Source organism: Oratosquilla oratoria, chromosome 20 (genome assembly GCF_046742065.1).
Source record: "Oratosquilla oratoria isolate Oo_2021 chromosome 20, ASM4674206v1, whole genome shotgun sequence".
Classification (NCBI taxonomy): Eukaryota; Metazoa; Arthropoda; class Malacostraca; order Stomatopoda; family Squillidae; genus Oratosquilla; species Oratosquilla oratoria.
Window position 1 is genome coordinate 9888329 of NC_134796.1, and position 14907 is coordinate 9903235.

The window sequence follows — 14907 nt, forward strand, 5'->3', positions numbered from 1 at the left end:
GTTTAGTGTCTTAGGGTGCTCTGGCAATGGATACAAGCAGGGCACCGTAGTGTTGTAGCGTGCCCCAACCACCAGATACTTTCCAGTACAAGGACTCTTTGTTACAGCCACAAGGCCTTTATTCATACATGTGTACTAGGCATGGCATCGTCTTCCTTCTCCGTAAGGAGAATGATGTTGCTCCCACGTCAGTCTGTACCAGTCTCCCAAACAGAGAGCATCCAATGCTCTCACTCCTGTATGCTCATGTCAGTAAAGATTCAAACATCATCCCCCAGCATTTCAGTTGCACACAAATGACATACATGGCACATTGAGTAGGATGTTTGCAATTGCCTGCAATGCGCAACAGTGAAACATGGGACGATACGTGAATCGGTGGTGCGTACGTGAACGGAGCACTGATGGGACTAGACCAATAGGTGACAGTGAACGTGTTGGACCTTGAGTGCAGTACCGATCACAGTGTCCATGCATGGGCCAGGCCATGAAAAATTGTGTGAGTGATGTGTCTTCGTGCATGTAGTGGTGCAAAGAGGCCTTCATCCCACTGCTTCGCCCTACCAGTTGCGAATGTCACCCTGCATGGGGCCCAGGCCACTTTTGCAGGCCGCGCAAACAAGGCCTTCATCCTGCTCGCCGCAAATACCACCCAGGCAGAGCCCAGCTGTCTCGCACAGGCCACACCCACCCAACTTAGGGACTGGCACACCGCCTCTACTCCCTCATTGCAATTACGTCACCACAGGAGGTAGCAATCCACCGCCGCCCACACGAGGCATTGACGGTGACAGTCTCAGATGCCCAGTAGGACCTGCACACATGCGCCGTGTTGCCATGCGAAGGGTTACCCTTCAGACGCACACACCCTGCGCCTTCTCCCAGGAAGGCTGGCACCTGCCATCCTGGTGCCTTCTGGCCCATCACCCTCCACCACCTGTCAGTGCCCATGCCGTGCTGCTTTACACAGGTGCGGACATCACGGAGATAGGCCCTCAGCGCCTAGGCATGTCGGAGACATCAAGAACCCTACAGCTGCCACTCTCGGTGCAGGTGACGTGGCCAACATATCTCATGCCCCCCGCAATGGGACGCTTCTGGACCACCTCGATATCAGAGGCAGTACCGCAACGCCACCATATGGATTTACGAGGAGGTCTGAACCCCCCTCCTCCTCTTCAGCTTGGCCATATGCCCACCCGAATTCCCGGAGCCTGTCCTGGCGATGACATATGCAAACAGGTGTGCTGAGCTGACATTGCCCATTGACAGCTCACCGGCCACTGCTTGCGACTACTTCCTACAGGAATTTAATGACATGCTGGTCTCCAAGGACAACCTGCACCATCCCCCTAGGAAAGGACATTGGTTCTCCTCCCTTCGTGAGAACCCACCTGCAGGCCGACACGATGCCCCCCCGCTGCACGCCCAGGCCAATACTGTTTACATTCCAGGTTCAAGCAAAGGAAGACCTTGACTTAATGGTGCAGCAAGGTATTGTCACCCCTGCCTGTGCTGGCGTCCTTTGATCCTGCCCTGCCAGTGGTACTGCAGACAGATGCGTCGTGTCTCTACAGCACAGGGCCACCCTCTCCACTTGGTGGAGGACCTGCCGGTCTTGTGCGCTGACCCCCTTCGAATCCGCCCCCGATGCAGTATGCGTGCAGGACTGAAATACCGGGCACTTCCACCTCATCCAGTGTGATCCACGGTTTCCGATGGACGCCGAAACCCAACACGCCACTATCACTGGAGATGCTGCCACCTGGGCTGCATCCAAATGCAAGCCATACCCGTTTAGATGGCCTCATTTCTCATGGATGACAGACCATCGTCCACTCATCCCTCTCACGTCAGGTGTGCCACCACCGGCAATGCCGGTGCTTTGTGGTGATGACCTGTCACCTGCCACCGACACCAATGGAACGCAAATACACACCTCATCTCTACATCAACAACACTCTAATACCACACACAAACACACCGAAAATTCTTGGTGTAACATACGATACATCCATGTCTTTCAAACAACACATCACAAACATAAAAAACAAATGCACACCCAGACTTAACGCACTTAAGTCAATCACTGGAACAACATTTGGACAAAACAAAGAAACTAATATAACAATATACAAACAATGCATACGCTCAGTGTTGAATTATGCGAGTCCTGCATGGGCTCCTAATCTCAGTGAGACACACCACAACACCCTTCAAATCATACAAAACAAAGCCCTAAAAACAATTACAGGCTGCACAAATACAACACCTACAGACCATTTACACCATGAAACAAAAGTCCTCAAAGTCAAGGACCACCTCGACATGAGAGGCACACAAACACTTGCCGCAGCCACCACAAACACATTACACCGCTACACTACATAGCAGAACACCCACACACACCAAGAAACATTAAAACAACACCCAAAGACCTTTATCACGCACAGATACTCTCTTCTCTTCCTCCACAACCACCAAATACCAGCCTCCGGAAACATATTCATATTCATATCACTCACCGCTCCATTAACACACTGAAAGACAACACACTGCTGCATGCCAGACCCCCTGATATCCACCCTTCTGAATCCTCTCTCCCACGAAAGGACAGAGTCCACTTGGCCAGACTGCGGTGCGGTCACCACCCAGCACTTCTAAGCTACCAGAAGAGGCTGGATGACCGCATTGTGAACAGCTGCCCAGGATGTAACACTTCACCCCATACCATACAACACATAATGGAAGACTGCATTATACACAATCATGCATGCAAACAACACAACATATGCTCTATAAAGGATTTGTGGGAAAACCCAGTTTCGGCTATGGCATTCCTTGGGGAGACGGGACTGCTCGGACAGACAGTCTAGGGAACGACAACAACAACAATAACGGGACGCTCTGGAGACTACGGATCATGGCACGGATAACCCTTGCCTACGGCCACCCACTTACCTGTGTGACCTCTTGGCTCCTGTCAGACTGCTGCACCCTACTCAACTCCATCACTCCATATTGAAAGCTCCGAAATGCTCTTTCCGCCGATGAGGATTGGTGCTGTCCGACCAAAGCATTGCTGCCTCCACCATCCACGGGAGCGACCACCGGCCTCGGAGATGCCACCCTGTCATGTCCCATCCCTCAGTGGAGAACCTGCAGTCCTCATGCACGGATCCCCCCAATTCCACCCCGGCTTGCAGGTAAGCATACCTCTCGCCATGGTCAAGTGAGTGCAGGGGTGGGGGTGGGGGTGAGGTGTGTGTAGCATTGGATACAAGTAAGGCACTGTAGTGTTGTAGTGTGCCCCAACCACCAGACACTTTCCAGTACAAGGACTCTTTGTCATGGCCACAAGGCCTTTATACATGTGTACTAGGCATAGGGAGACATTGGCCCCATGTCAGTCTGTACCAGTCTCCCATACAGAGAGCATCTAACGCTCTCCTGTACGCTTATATGTGCATTTTATTTGCACACATATGACATACAGTAGGGAGATACTTAAGATTAAACTATTTAAATGAGAAGGGAAAGAAACAGAGAGAAGTGTGGGAGATGGTGAAGGATTGAGTAGGGGTAGGAGTGGAAGAGGAATGGGGGTATTTCAAGGAGGGAGTGGTGAGGTTATGTTCAGAGGGCATAGAAACTACAGACTATCTTAAGCAGCTCATGATGATGGAGCATTTTATGAACCAGATCCACTTTAGGGTCAAATAAGATTGGTTTAGAAGCAATGCAAAAACAATTATGGATGTAGGACATAAGGCTGATTGTTTGGAAGTAGCATACAAGCTGTGCAGACCAGATATGAGTAAAATCAGTGTTTATTTTTGTAAGACTCCATAGTCTCCTTGCAACTCTTTGTTCTCAACTGATAACTTCTAGAGCTGGGTTATACTTGGTCATTCCTGCTGCCAACTATGTTAATCCTTAGAAAATTTCCAACTTCAGTGTTTCTTTGTACTTTGAACAATAGGATCTCCCAAAGTTTAAGTATAGTCTTACAGATGCTTTATCCAACAATTCTTCTTTCTTTTATAGGTTTTGAAACTCAGTTAATAGATTCTTAGTTTATTTGTGAGGCCCGTCAAATTAAATAATTACACTCATTGATCTATATTAATATATACACCAAGGAGCACCTATGGTACATACACATACAGTTCTGTGCTCAACTCTTGCCAGCACAGGCAAATTCATTATATTACACTAGTGTCCTCAATGTCAGGGTGAGTGGCTGTGAGTAAGTATTTGCAGCTGAAGAAGGAAACTGCAAAAAGAGCAGCATCTGCATCATGAAGCTGTAAACACAAGCATACAATAGGGAAGGAGTCATTCAGTGCACTACTTTGGCCACTAACACTTGTGTCGGCCTCGTCTGTCTTGCACCACCACCCATCCTACCCACATACACACATGCACACATACTTGTGCCCCTCGTGCTCCTACTAGGGAGCATCCTGCCCAAGTGAGGCAGGTATTTTTGGGCAACCATGGAATATTGGTTGCTACAAAAGCATGAGGTCATGGTGGTGGGCATGACATGGTGGCTACTGGCTGGAATGTGTGGAAGGTGTAAGTGCCATGGAAAGAATGCCATGGCAGAGCCTCACACCGTCAATCACGTCTAGAAGGTTCTTGGAGTCCATTGCGAGAACATGAGCGGCTGCCAACATTTGTCTAGAACAGAAGGACAAAAGGATCATTTATATAAACAAGTTAATTGAATCAATATTTGATATATAGAGGAATGACGGTGGAATAAATAGTGGCACTTACTTGCGATACTCATTGTCCAAGGTAGTTGTAGAATACTTTTGGGCTAATTTCATGGCATCAACAAGATCAGACATGTCCTTTGATAAGACTTTGTGAGCCATTTCAATCTGGTAAAAAAGAAGAAAAAAAATTATATATAAAGTAGTGAAATTTCAAGTGTTAGATATTTCTAGAAATTATTCTGAATGTAAAATTAACTCACCTTTCTGTGTGATTCTGCAGGGAATTGTGGCATAAGCAGATCTACACTGGATAATAGAGTTCGAAGTTCAAGTCCTACAATCCTCACATGTTCAAGGTATAGGTCAGACTGACCAGCCTGCACACCTTGACTGAGAGTCATAACTGCTCGCACAACACAGGTAGTCTTGTGATATACTGGGTCATTGCTTCGGTCCAGGTCTGCAGTAGGATTTGGTTCTACTTGCTGTGGGTGCAAAAATCAACACCTATAGTCAAGTGTGATACATGCACTATCACCACTATTACATGCTGTTGAACCATATATTGTATATATATATATTTTTTTTTCTGTTACACAAAATGGTATACTTTATTATATGTAAGAATGCAAGCTGGAAGCCACAGCTTGAATTATGAGAGAGGATAGAGAGAGACACAGACAGACAGAGAAAGAGAGAGGGGGGTGGGAATTAAGGAGAAGAATTCTAGGTGGCCTAGATATATTGTTTGGTGGCCACCAACCTTAATGACAATTTTATTGTGATCCTCATTGGCACCAGACCCATTTGATAGAGGTGTGGCTGACCGTGGTGGCTCTTGGCGTAGGTCTTCAGAGCGTGCTGGAGATGGGGAAGAGGGCGGATGGGCCACAGGGGAATCACTGTCTGAATCGCTACGATCTGATGCACTTGTGACGAATGACATGCGCTTGCGCTGTGAGTATGATTTAGGACAGGGTTTAGTATTTGGGTAGCTGGTCAAGGAAGATCAATTATGGAACAGATGTCATTAATGTTTGGCCATCAAGAGAAACATAGGTATTGTCACACAATAAACTATCCAGATTTTGATGTATGGCTTCCTTTACTATTTCAGAAGCCTCGAGAGCTGGGTGGTGGTGAAAGTGATGGGTGTGGTTGGTGGTGGTGGTAGTTGTGATCAGCATGATGGGTGTGGTGGTAGCAATGGATTTGGTAGTGGTGGTCGAGTTGGGTGTGGTGATAGGGACGGGTGTATTTGTGGTAGTATACACCCCACTAATCACTACTGCCACCACCTACCACACCATTATTACCCACTATACCCATCACTTCCACCACTGCCACACACTACATCCATCACTACTGCCACCATCATACACTAACCCCACCACTACTGACACCACAACACCTATTGCCACCCACTGCACCCATCGCTACTGCCACCACAACCCACCACACTCATCAATACTGCCACCACCATACCCATCACTTTTGCCATTACCACATCCATCACTGGCACCACCAACACCCATTACTATTACAACCACCATCATTACTGCATATTGACCATGCCACGACCACAGGGTCCTTGTACAAATGTATAACAAGTATTGTACATCAGGTTTTGCTTATCCCCATGAACCCCGTCTAACAGCGCTACACTGATAATGTTGACCATCACAAAATATTTTTTCCTGACCCTCGGCTAGAGAAAGATAAACACGTAGTCCCTAGTTCCCTAATCTAAATAATACTTAAGCTGACATACCATATTATTCTCTTCATTAGCTAACCAGCGATTATCTTCTTCAGTTTGTTTTTTTTGTTGCCGAAGTTTCTGATGTAGTTCAGCCATGTCTGCACCTACACTTGCAGTGCTTAGGCTACTGGAGGTATTTTGTCCGCTTGAAACTGCCATACTTCCACCTCCTCCACCCAGCCATTCACCTGACTCATGGAGTTGTGGACCACCTTGACGCTGAACATAAACAGGAACATTAGTCAATGTCTTCTTCCCAGAAATATGTTGTGTAAATTCCACAGCTTTCATTGGTCTATGCACTTATAAACCAGTATCTCATTTAATAGTTTAGCTAAGTCAGTTTTATACAGAAGTCACTCCCAATGAGAATGTATGTAACAAAGGAATAAGTGACAACACTACACAACTAAAAGCCTGTGCAAAAGGGTGATTGTAGCTTTTACATAAATGAAAATTCCTGTACAGACTTTAACTACTTAATCTATTATGATGTGGACATTATATCTGTCAAGAATATCTAACACTAGGGATTTAATATAACAAACTAAAAAAATGTTTATCAAATAAGCTGTACAAGTCAAACTAATCAAAGGACACACATATACATATATATATACAAAGCATGTCCTGGAATATAAAGATTAATGATATTATTCATTGCCTCAAGTTTCACTGACTGTAAACCAATAGCCACACTGTAGCGAGCAATGGTCCGTGGACCCTCCCATAGATGTCTCTTGGGGGTGAGGGATGAGGGGGGGGGGGGTTAAAGAAGAGAAAAAGGAGGATGAGAAGGAGGGACTATGTAGATAGTTAAAAGATAGATATTTCTTCAGCCCAATCCAGAGACCATATGCCAAGGGCTGCACCACCAGGTGGAGGTGCAAGTGGTGATAGGAGTTTAGGACAGTGTTAGGGAGATAATTTTCTATGATATCCATCTTACAGGATCACTGTTGACAGGTATTTATCATTGGTCCATGTAAGGTTTAGGATCATAATAAAACAACCATTTCTCTTAGCTATATAAAAAGTACTGGCATCACGAAATATTCAAAACAAAAAATCCCATGCTGCTTTTTTTTTTTTTCTTTTTTGTGGAGGATGTAGATTATTTAGTTAAAACTATAAAGCAAGGGAGGGATGGAAAGGAGGACATCCCAGGTGGTTCTCCATCACATATCGTGCTTCTAACATTTCAAGTCATGTAAAAAACATTCCAACAAAAGTTCAATAAACAAACAAAAAATAAAGACTTACTTACGAAAGGGTGCTCATGCGACTACATTAATGTTGTCACTGCGGCACTCAACACATGGGTGACAGGAGGAGGCAATGCTTTTCCACAAGACACTATACTACTCAAATCATATGCATCGTCCAATCTACTTGCTTTACCCAAACCATCTGCACTTCCCAAACTACAACCAAGCAGCAATAGCATCCCCCTGGCTCCAAGTGTTGATGCCTCAAGCGGACTCATGCAGGTCCTGATCGGTGCCTCGTGCAGCAGTAGCAGCAGGAGGAGTGGCTTTTGGTGGCAAGAGTGCCAATGTAAGATAAGCAACACCAAACCTTGACTAGAGTAGATGGTGGTGAGAATGGTACCGGTGACGAGGAACCAGAGCCACCCGAACCAGTGCCATCATAATGGTGCCCCCGCCCACCAGAAGCTCCTCGGTCCAATGTGCCTCGTCCTCCCCTTCGTTTTGGGGAGGCTGGTACAGGAGAATGTAGTGGGGAATGTGGGTTGGAGAGAGTGGAATGAGGAGAGTGTGGTGTGGACATGGGAGGGGATTTTGGGGAAACAAAATCAACAGGGAGGGTGTTCAGAGCAGAGGCAGGGGCCGTGTAAGATCCGGGGGCACTGGCTCCCCGGTTTTCCTTCATGAGCTTGCTGAGCACCTCAGGGTTCTGAGCCACGATGTAGGTGGTCACGCCACTACTGACCTGCGACGTGGCGTACATGCCCGATGTTGAACCTCCTAGTCCGCCAGGGGGAGGGGTGGACGCAAAGCACCGCTCACTCAGCACAGGAACACGCGCAGGCTTGGGGGGAGGCTCATCTGATCCTGAGGAACCTGATGGTCAGTGGGCAACCAAGCAGAGCACCAGCACAAGCACAGATCAAACATATGCAATTTTGGGAAGCAATTAGGAAATATTTGGGGGTGGTTTGATCACAATATAATACAATATCCTAAACCACAGTTAAGTAAAAAGGCAAATAGATATAATACATCTTGAAAATCACTTATATTAGAAATAAACTGTTTTAAAGCTAGCTAAGCAAATGGTTAGATCTAGCCATATGACTTTTTTGAATGAATGACAACAGATTAAAAAGAACAAGTAAAGTTGAGTCAAAATGGCTGAAGTATATTAAAGTTTTCCGGACCAAATAGGGAGGGAAATGTGTAGAACATGAAAACTTTATATAATTTTCATATTATTTTCAATAGAATACAATTTTTTTTTTTCTTTCAAGTAGTAGACTACAGTATTTGTAACTATCACATACCCCAAGACATGGCCTGCACCCGCCGATTTTCTCTTCGCATGGTTTCTTGCTGTTGGTACCTCTCCTCATGAAGGATCTCACTGAAATTGAGAGGCACAAAAATGAAATACACAATTGCATCCAGTTTGCCAAGGAATTTGTTTGTATACATATACCTCAACTTTTTGTCTGTCTATACACCATGGGAGGTAGCCAGTCATGCACCCACTCCCATCCACCATCCCCATTTCCCTCTTTTTGTAGAAATGAAATACATAGTTGGGGTTCAATAGATCCCACACCTATTCAGTCATCTATAAAGCATAAAAACATAGTAGTAGCAGTCTTTTCTCTCTCTCTCCCCATCCCCAACCTCACCACCAAAACCACCATTACTATCTAGGGGATCATAGAAAGAAGTTGGAGAATAGGTAAAGAATAGGTTCTTTCCAGCTCTCACCTCCAAATTTCTTAAATTCTCCATCCTCATAACATCCACCATACTTCTTTAACCACTTCAGTACATATGTAATTTGCATCACACTACTTGCATTTACTCATTCTCTTACAAAGTAATAATAAACACAGAAAATGTGATCAAACCAGTTCACAGAATCTGGGGGTAACTTATGTACAACTACAAAAAAATATAATCGAGACACCAATGCCAGGATCCTTGTGTGCCCACTTGCGCCTCAAGATGCCTACATAGGCTTCATCATACTTAAGTGGTTAAACACTTCATTGTGCTGACAGCACTGTATGGTCCAGAAATATGGAACATAAAAAAGGAAGAAAGAGTTTAAATGTGTTTGACATGAAATGTATTTGAAGTATGGTAGGGATTATAAGGCTGGATAGTGTGAGAAATGAGGAGGTGAGGAGGAAAGTGGGGATGGAAAGGGAGTTGGGAGATAGGGTTGATGAAAGAGTATTGGGATGATTTGGACATATGGAAAGAATGAGTGAAGATTGGTAAAAGAGGTGTAGAAGGCAGAGGTGGAGTGGACATGAGGGGGCGACCAAGGATGAGATGGATGGGGTAAAAGGGGCATTGGGAAAGAGGGGAATGTCTGTTGAGGAAGGATGGGAGAAGACAAAAGATAGGGGTGAATGGAGAACAGTTGTGTATGGATGATGTGATGCATGGATGGGAATGGGTGGGATATGTGAGAAAATATTTTGATGCAGACTGAAGGGTTTTCTCCCTGTACTCTTTTTTTCTGCATGAGGGGGCAGAGAGGGGGGGGGGGTCACCAATTAAGTGAAAAAGCCTTGCTGTGGATGTGCTGTGGTTTGCTACATTGCTCCTGACCCAGGACAATGGGCGATATGCAGGGATGACCAGTCATCCTGGAGGAGCCAAGAACAGAGAGAGGGAGGGGTGGTGAATGGGAGCGGAGTATGTGGGGATGAAATGGGTGAGTGGTTTTATGCCTTTGACTTTGGCTACCTCCCTTGTACGGGGTAAAACCCCTTGGTATATGTAAATATGTATACAAGGAATGATTGCAAAGAAGAAATGAGGAAGTATATGAAAGATAGAGTAAGGAGTTGAAGTCCAAGGTGGTGGAGGCCAACAAGTGAGTGGATGAATGGTAGGGAAGGTGTTTGATAAAGGTGGAAGGAATGAAAAGATATTTTGGAAGTACGAGTGAAACAGAGTCAGATACAGAAAATAGAATAAAAGGAGCAGATGAACAGTTATTAATAGAAGAGGAGGCTGTGAGAGATGGGTAGAGTATTTGAAGATGCTGAATGTGGACAGGGAGGTTTTGAATGTTGAGGTGGGAAATGCTAAAATGACTGATGGACAATGAGATTGATGTGGCTACTACAAAGGAGATACAAGTAGTACTTAGAGTAATGAAAACAGGACAGGCAAATTGAAAGGATATCAAGTGAAGTATCTGACAATGAAATTTGTGATATGACAAACTATTATGTAATAACAAACCTTAGAGTTTCTTTAATATCTTTAAATGATGGCCGCTTTGAAGGTTCATAAGACCAGCACATAGACATGAGAGAATAAAGGCGTGGGGGGCATCCTGGGGGCAATGCTAACCGTTCTCCATTTTCTATACGCTTGATGACATCATTATTACGGATACCTTGGAATGGCTTGACTCCCAGCATGAGGATCTCCCACATACAGACCCCTGTTTGGAAAGAAAATTTGTGTAAAAACAATCTCCATTACTATCATGTATATACATATATGCCAGGCACATGTCAATAATTACTCAGGGTAAGCAGTTGGTGACTTTTATAAAAATAATTTGTATTTTATGCATAATTATCAGAGTAACCTTCATAATTTTGTTGGATAAGGTGCATGTTGTACCCCAGATTGAAAGTGTAGATGCTTATCTACTTTATTCAGGTTAGCCTCTGCCTTCCTTGCCTATCTAGATGGCACAGCCTTGATACATACAGAAGAAACAGGGTGGAAGAGTCAAGTTCTTGGCTAAGAAAAACTTAAATGTGACGAAAGTTACAAATGGAAAGAACAGGGTGGAAATGATCACAATATGAGAAGATAGTGACAAGAAAAGTAGCAAGTTGTGGTGGTTTACGTGTCCCCAAAAATGGGGTCTTGGAGAGAGATTATTCTAAAATGTTAGGTGATAAAAGGCTTTCATTAAATGAGATGCTACAGGATGGAGGAAATGTGGTGTTTTTTGGGGGACTTAACTGCAAAGAAATCTGTTGGGAAGAGATGATAGTGAAAGGTGGAGAGGATCTACGGGGAAATGTATTACTTGACACGACTATAGAACATACAATGACACAATGGGTAAAAGAAAATACCAGATATAGAAATAATGAAGAACCATCAAGACTAGGTTTATTATTTACGTCAAAACCTGAAATTGTGGATAAAATTGAATACATGACACCAATTGGGAAGAGTGACCACATATTACTTGAATTAGAACTAAAGGAGGAATTATATAAAGAGAGAAATGCGAAATACAGAATAGGAAGACTGATGTAGTAAAACACTGAGAAAATTAGGAAATTTTTTCATAAAGAGAGTTAGGAAAAATTCTACAATGAATAAACACAAGTGGAAGAAAAATGGATGATTGATGGAAATCTATAATGAAGGAGTGGATAAATATGTACCAAAACAAAAACAGTTAAAGGTGTATATTAGGTGCTGGTTTAACAGAAGGTGCAGTGAAGTGATAGAAGAGATAAGCTTGGAAAAGATGGAAAAAAGACAAAAAGACCTAGAAAGTGGCAAATATATATCAATAAACGTAAAAATATGCAGGGAGAAAAAAAAGAAACTATGAAAAAGATATAATAGAAAAATGTAAAGATCAGCCAAAATTATTCTATATGTGAGCAGTAAACTAAAAAACAAGAAATTGTGAAACTACGCTACGGGAATATGGAATACACAAAAGACAAAGAAATAGCTGAAGTCATGAGCAAACACTTCAAGTTGGTTTTCACTAGAGAAAATGTACAACATCGGGATGAAGGGCAACATGTGACCCCCCTCCCCCCAATGAGGGAAATAATAGTAACATGAAAAGAAATAATGGACCAAATAATGAACCATGATGTCAGGAAATTGCACAGCCCAGATGGAATTGCAAACTGGATATTAAAAGATTGTAAAGAACTAATACACAAAATATTTATAACAAGTTGCTCACTCAAAGAAGGAAAAATACCAGACGACTGGAAAAATGATGATATTGTACTAGTATATGTAAGAGAAAACAAGACCCAACAAATTACAGACTGTTTATCTTACAAGTATGGTAGCCAAAATTTGTGAGGAAATGATAAAAAATAGGTGGATAAAACAGCTGGAGGAGAACAATATAATAAATCAGCCTTGTCCTTCATGGATCATAAATTAGGCAAATATTCCCGAAACCAACTGAAGAATTATAATGTAAAAAGTGTGATTACAATTTGTACAATTTGAGATCACATTTAAGACTGCTTACCAAACATCCACACATCACTAGCAGTCGAGAATCTGCGGAAATTTATGGATTCTGGTGCCATCCACTTGATTGGCAGCTTTCCCTTACTTGCTTTGTAGTAACTCTGTTCTTCTACCCAACGGGACAAACCAAAGTCTGCCAATTTCACATTTTCATGTGAATATACCAGAACGTTTCGTGCTGCTATGTCCCTGGGTGGAAAAGGTAGCCATTATACTATTGTAAGATATACTTAACACCTACTTTATTAAACACATTTTTAGCACTAAAATATTTAGGCCCCCACCATCCTAAACTCAAAAGACATGGAATAGGATGAAGACTTTGCCTCTGCTTGTCAAAAACACTAGTACCTTCAACTGCCTTAATATATATTTTTAACATTGTCATAATCTTACCTGTGAACAAACTTTTTGCTTTCTAAGTATGACAATGCAGTGGACAGCTGATATGCATATAGTATTAAAGTTGAAAGTTCTAGCCGATGTTTGTTGTTTTGTAAATATGCACGCATCTCTCCATGTCTTGCCAACTCCATCACTATCCAGATGGGAGACTCTGAACAAATGCCAATGAGCTTGATGATGTTCGGGTGGTCAAACTGTTGCATGATATCTGCAACAGGTGAAGAGAAATAAATGTTACTTTATTATAAACTTATAGATTTGGCTCAGTCTGGGAACAGAATGTCAGCCCCTCAGGGTTGCATATCCTGATAGAGATGAGGGTGTTGTCAGGTTTTGAAAATGGGCAGCTTATGTGCTCATTTTGCAGGATCACTACATTCAAATGCACATCATTGGTCCCTGTAGGTAAGTCACTGGTCTCAGTAGTAGATATTAAAATGAACAAGAATGAAATTAATATCTAATTCGAAAGTTCTAAAGTAAAGTAATCACAACTGAGGGTGAGGATCTTGAAGAAATTGAAGAGTATACTTATCTAAGTCATAAACTAAAAATCATGATACATGCATATACCAATAGCTTTTCCCCCTTTACAAAGGAGGTAGCCAAAGTTAGAGGCATAATTCCTCTCCCACCCATTTCATCCCTACATACTCCACTCCTATTCACCACCCCTCCCTCCCCCTTTTCTTGGCTCCTCCATGATGACAGGTTATCCCTGCATCTTGCCCACTGCCCTGGGTCAAAAGCAATGCAGCAAGACACAGCGAGGACACTTCATTTAATCAACCTCACCCCTCTGTCCCTCATACAAAAAAAGAGAAGACAGGGAGAAATCCCTTCAGGCTGTGGCAAAATATCATTCCCACATACTCCCTAACCCCTCATCCCCCACACACTCCCTTCCATGCATCACAGCATCCTCCATACACAACCATTCTCCACTCACCCCTATCTTCTGTCTTCTCCCTTCCTTCCTCAACAGGCATTCCCCTCTTTCCCAGTGCCCCTTTTACCCCATCCATCCATCTTGTCCTTAGTCGCCCCCTCATATTCAATCCCTCACCTCTGCTTTCCACACTTCTTTTACTAATCTTTCTGCACTCATTCTTTCCATACATCCAAACCATCCCAATATTCCTTCATCAACCCTATCTCCCAACTCCCTTTCCTCCTCCACTCTCCTCTTCATCTCCTCATTTCTCACACTATCTAGCCTAGTAACCCCTACCATAATTCTCAGGCATTTCAACTCAAACACATTAAACTCCTCCTCTCTATGTTCCATATTTCTGTCCCATACAGTGCTGCTGGAACAATCACTCCCCCGTACAATCTCCTCTTAGCATCCATTCCCAAATATCTATTTCTCATTACACTTTTTAATCCTCCAAGGCATTTACTTGTTTCTCTCAATCTACATTCTACCTCCACCTCCACTCCTCCCTTTCCTGCCACATTTGCCCCCAAATATCTAAAACTATCCACTTCCTCCAGTCTTTCTCCTTTAATATTCACTTCCAATTTGCTGCCA

General features: G+C 43.4%; 1 protein-coding gene across 9 annotated transcripts in view; it reads right to left on the minus strand.

The window, feature by feature from the left end:
* Positions 1 to 4061: 4061 nt before the first annotated feature.
* Positions 4062 to 14907, minus strand: part of Fak (protein tyrosine kinase 2 Fak) — a 119822-nt gene continuing 108976 nt past the window's right edge. For 4 of the 9 annotated variants that reach the window (XM_076203652.1, XM_076203653.1, XM_076203650.1 and 1 more), the window contains 10 exons: positions 13365 to 13581; positions 12967 to 13157; positions 10950 to 11154; positions 9014 to 9093; positions 8068 to 8573; positions 6499 to 6708; positions 5491 to 5682; positions 4988 to 5212; positions 4786 to 4892; positions 4062 to 4686 (listed from right to left, as the gene is read on the minus strand). In XM_076203652.1, coding sequence (XP_076059767.1) covers positions 4557 to 4686; positions 4786 to 4892; positions 4988 to 5212; positions 5491 to 5682; positions 6499 to 6708; positions 8068 to 8573; positions 9014 to 9093; positions 10950 to 11154; positions 12967 to 13157; positions 13365 to 13581 — 2063 coding nt within the window. In that variant the 3' untranslated portion in view covers positions 4062 to 4556. The remainder of the gene's footprint in view (positions 4687 to 4785; positions 4893 to 4987; positions 5213 to 5490; positions 5683 to 6498; positions 6709 to 8067; positions 8574 to 9013; positions 9094 to 10949; positions 11155 to 12966; positions 13158 to 13364; positions 13582 to 14907) is intronic. The other 5 variants (XM_076203657.1, XM_076203656.1, XM_076203651.1 and 2 more) reach the window with 4 other exon arrangements.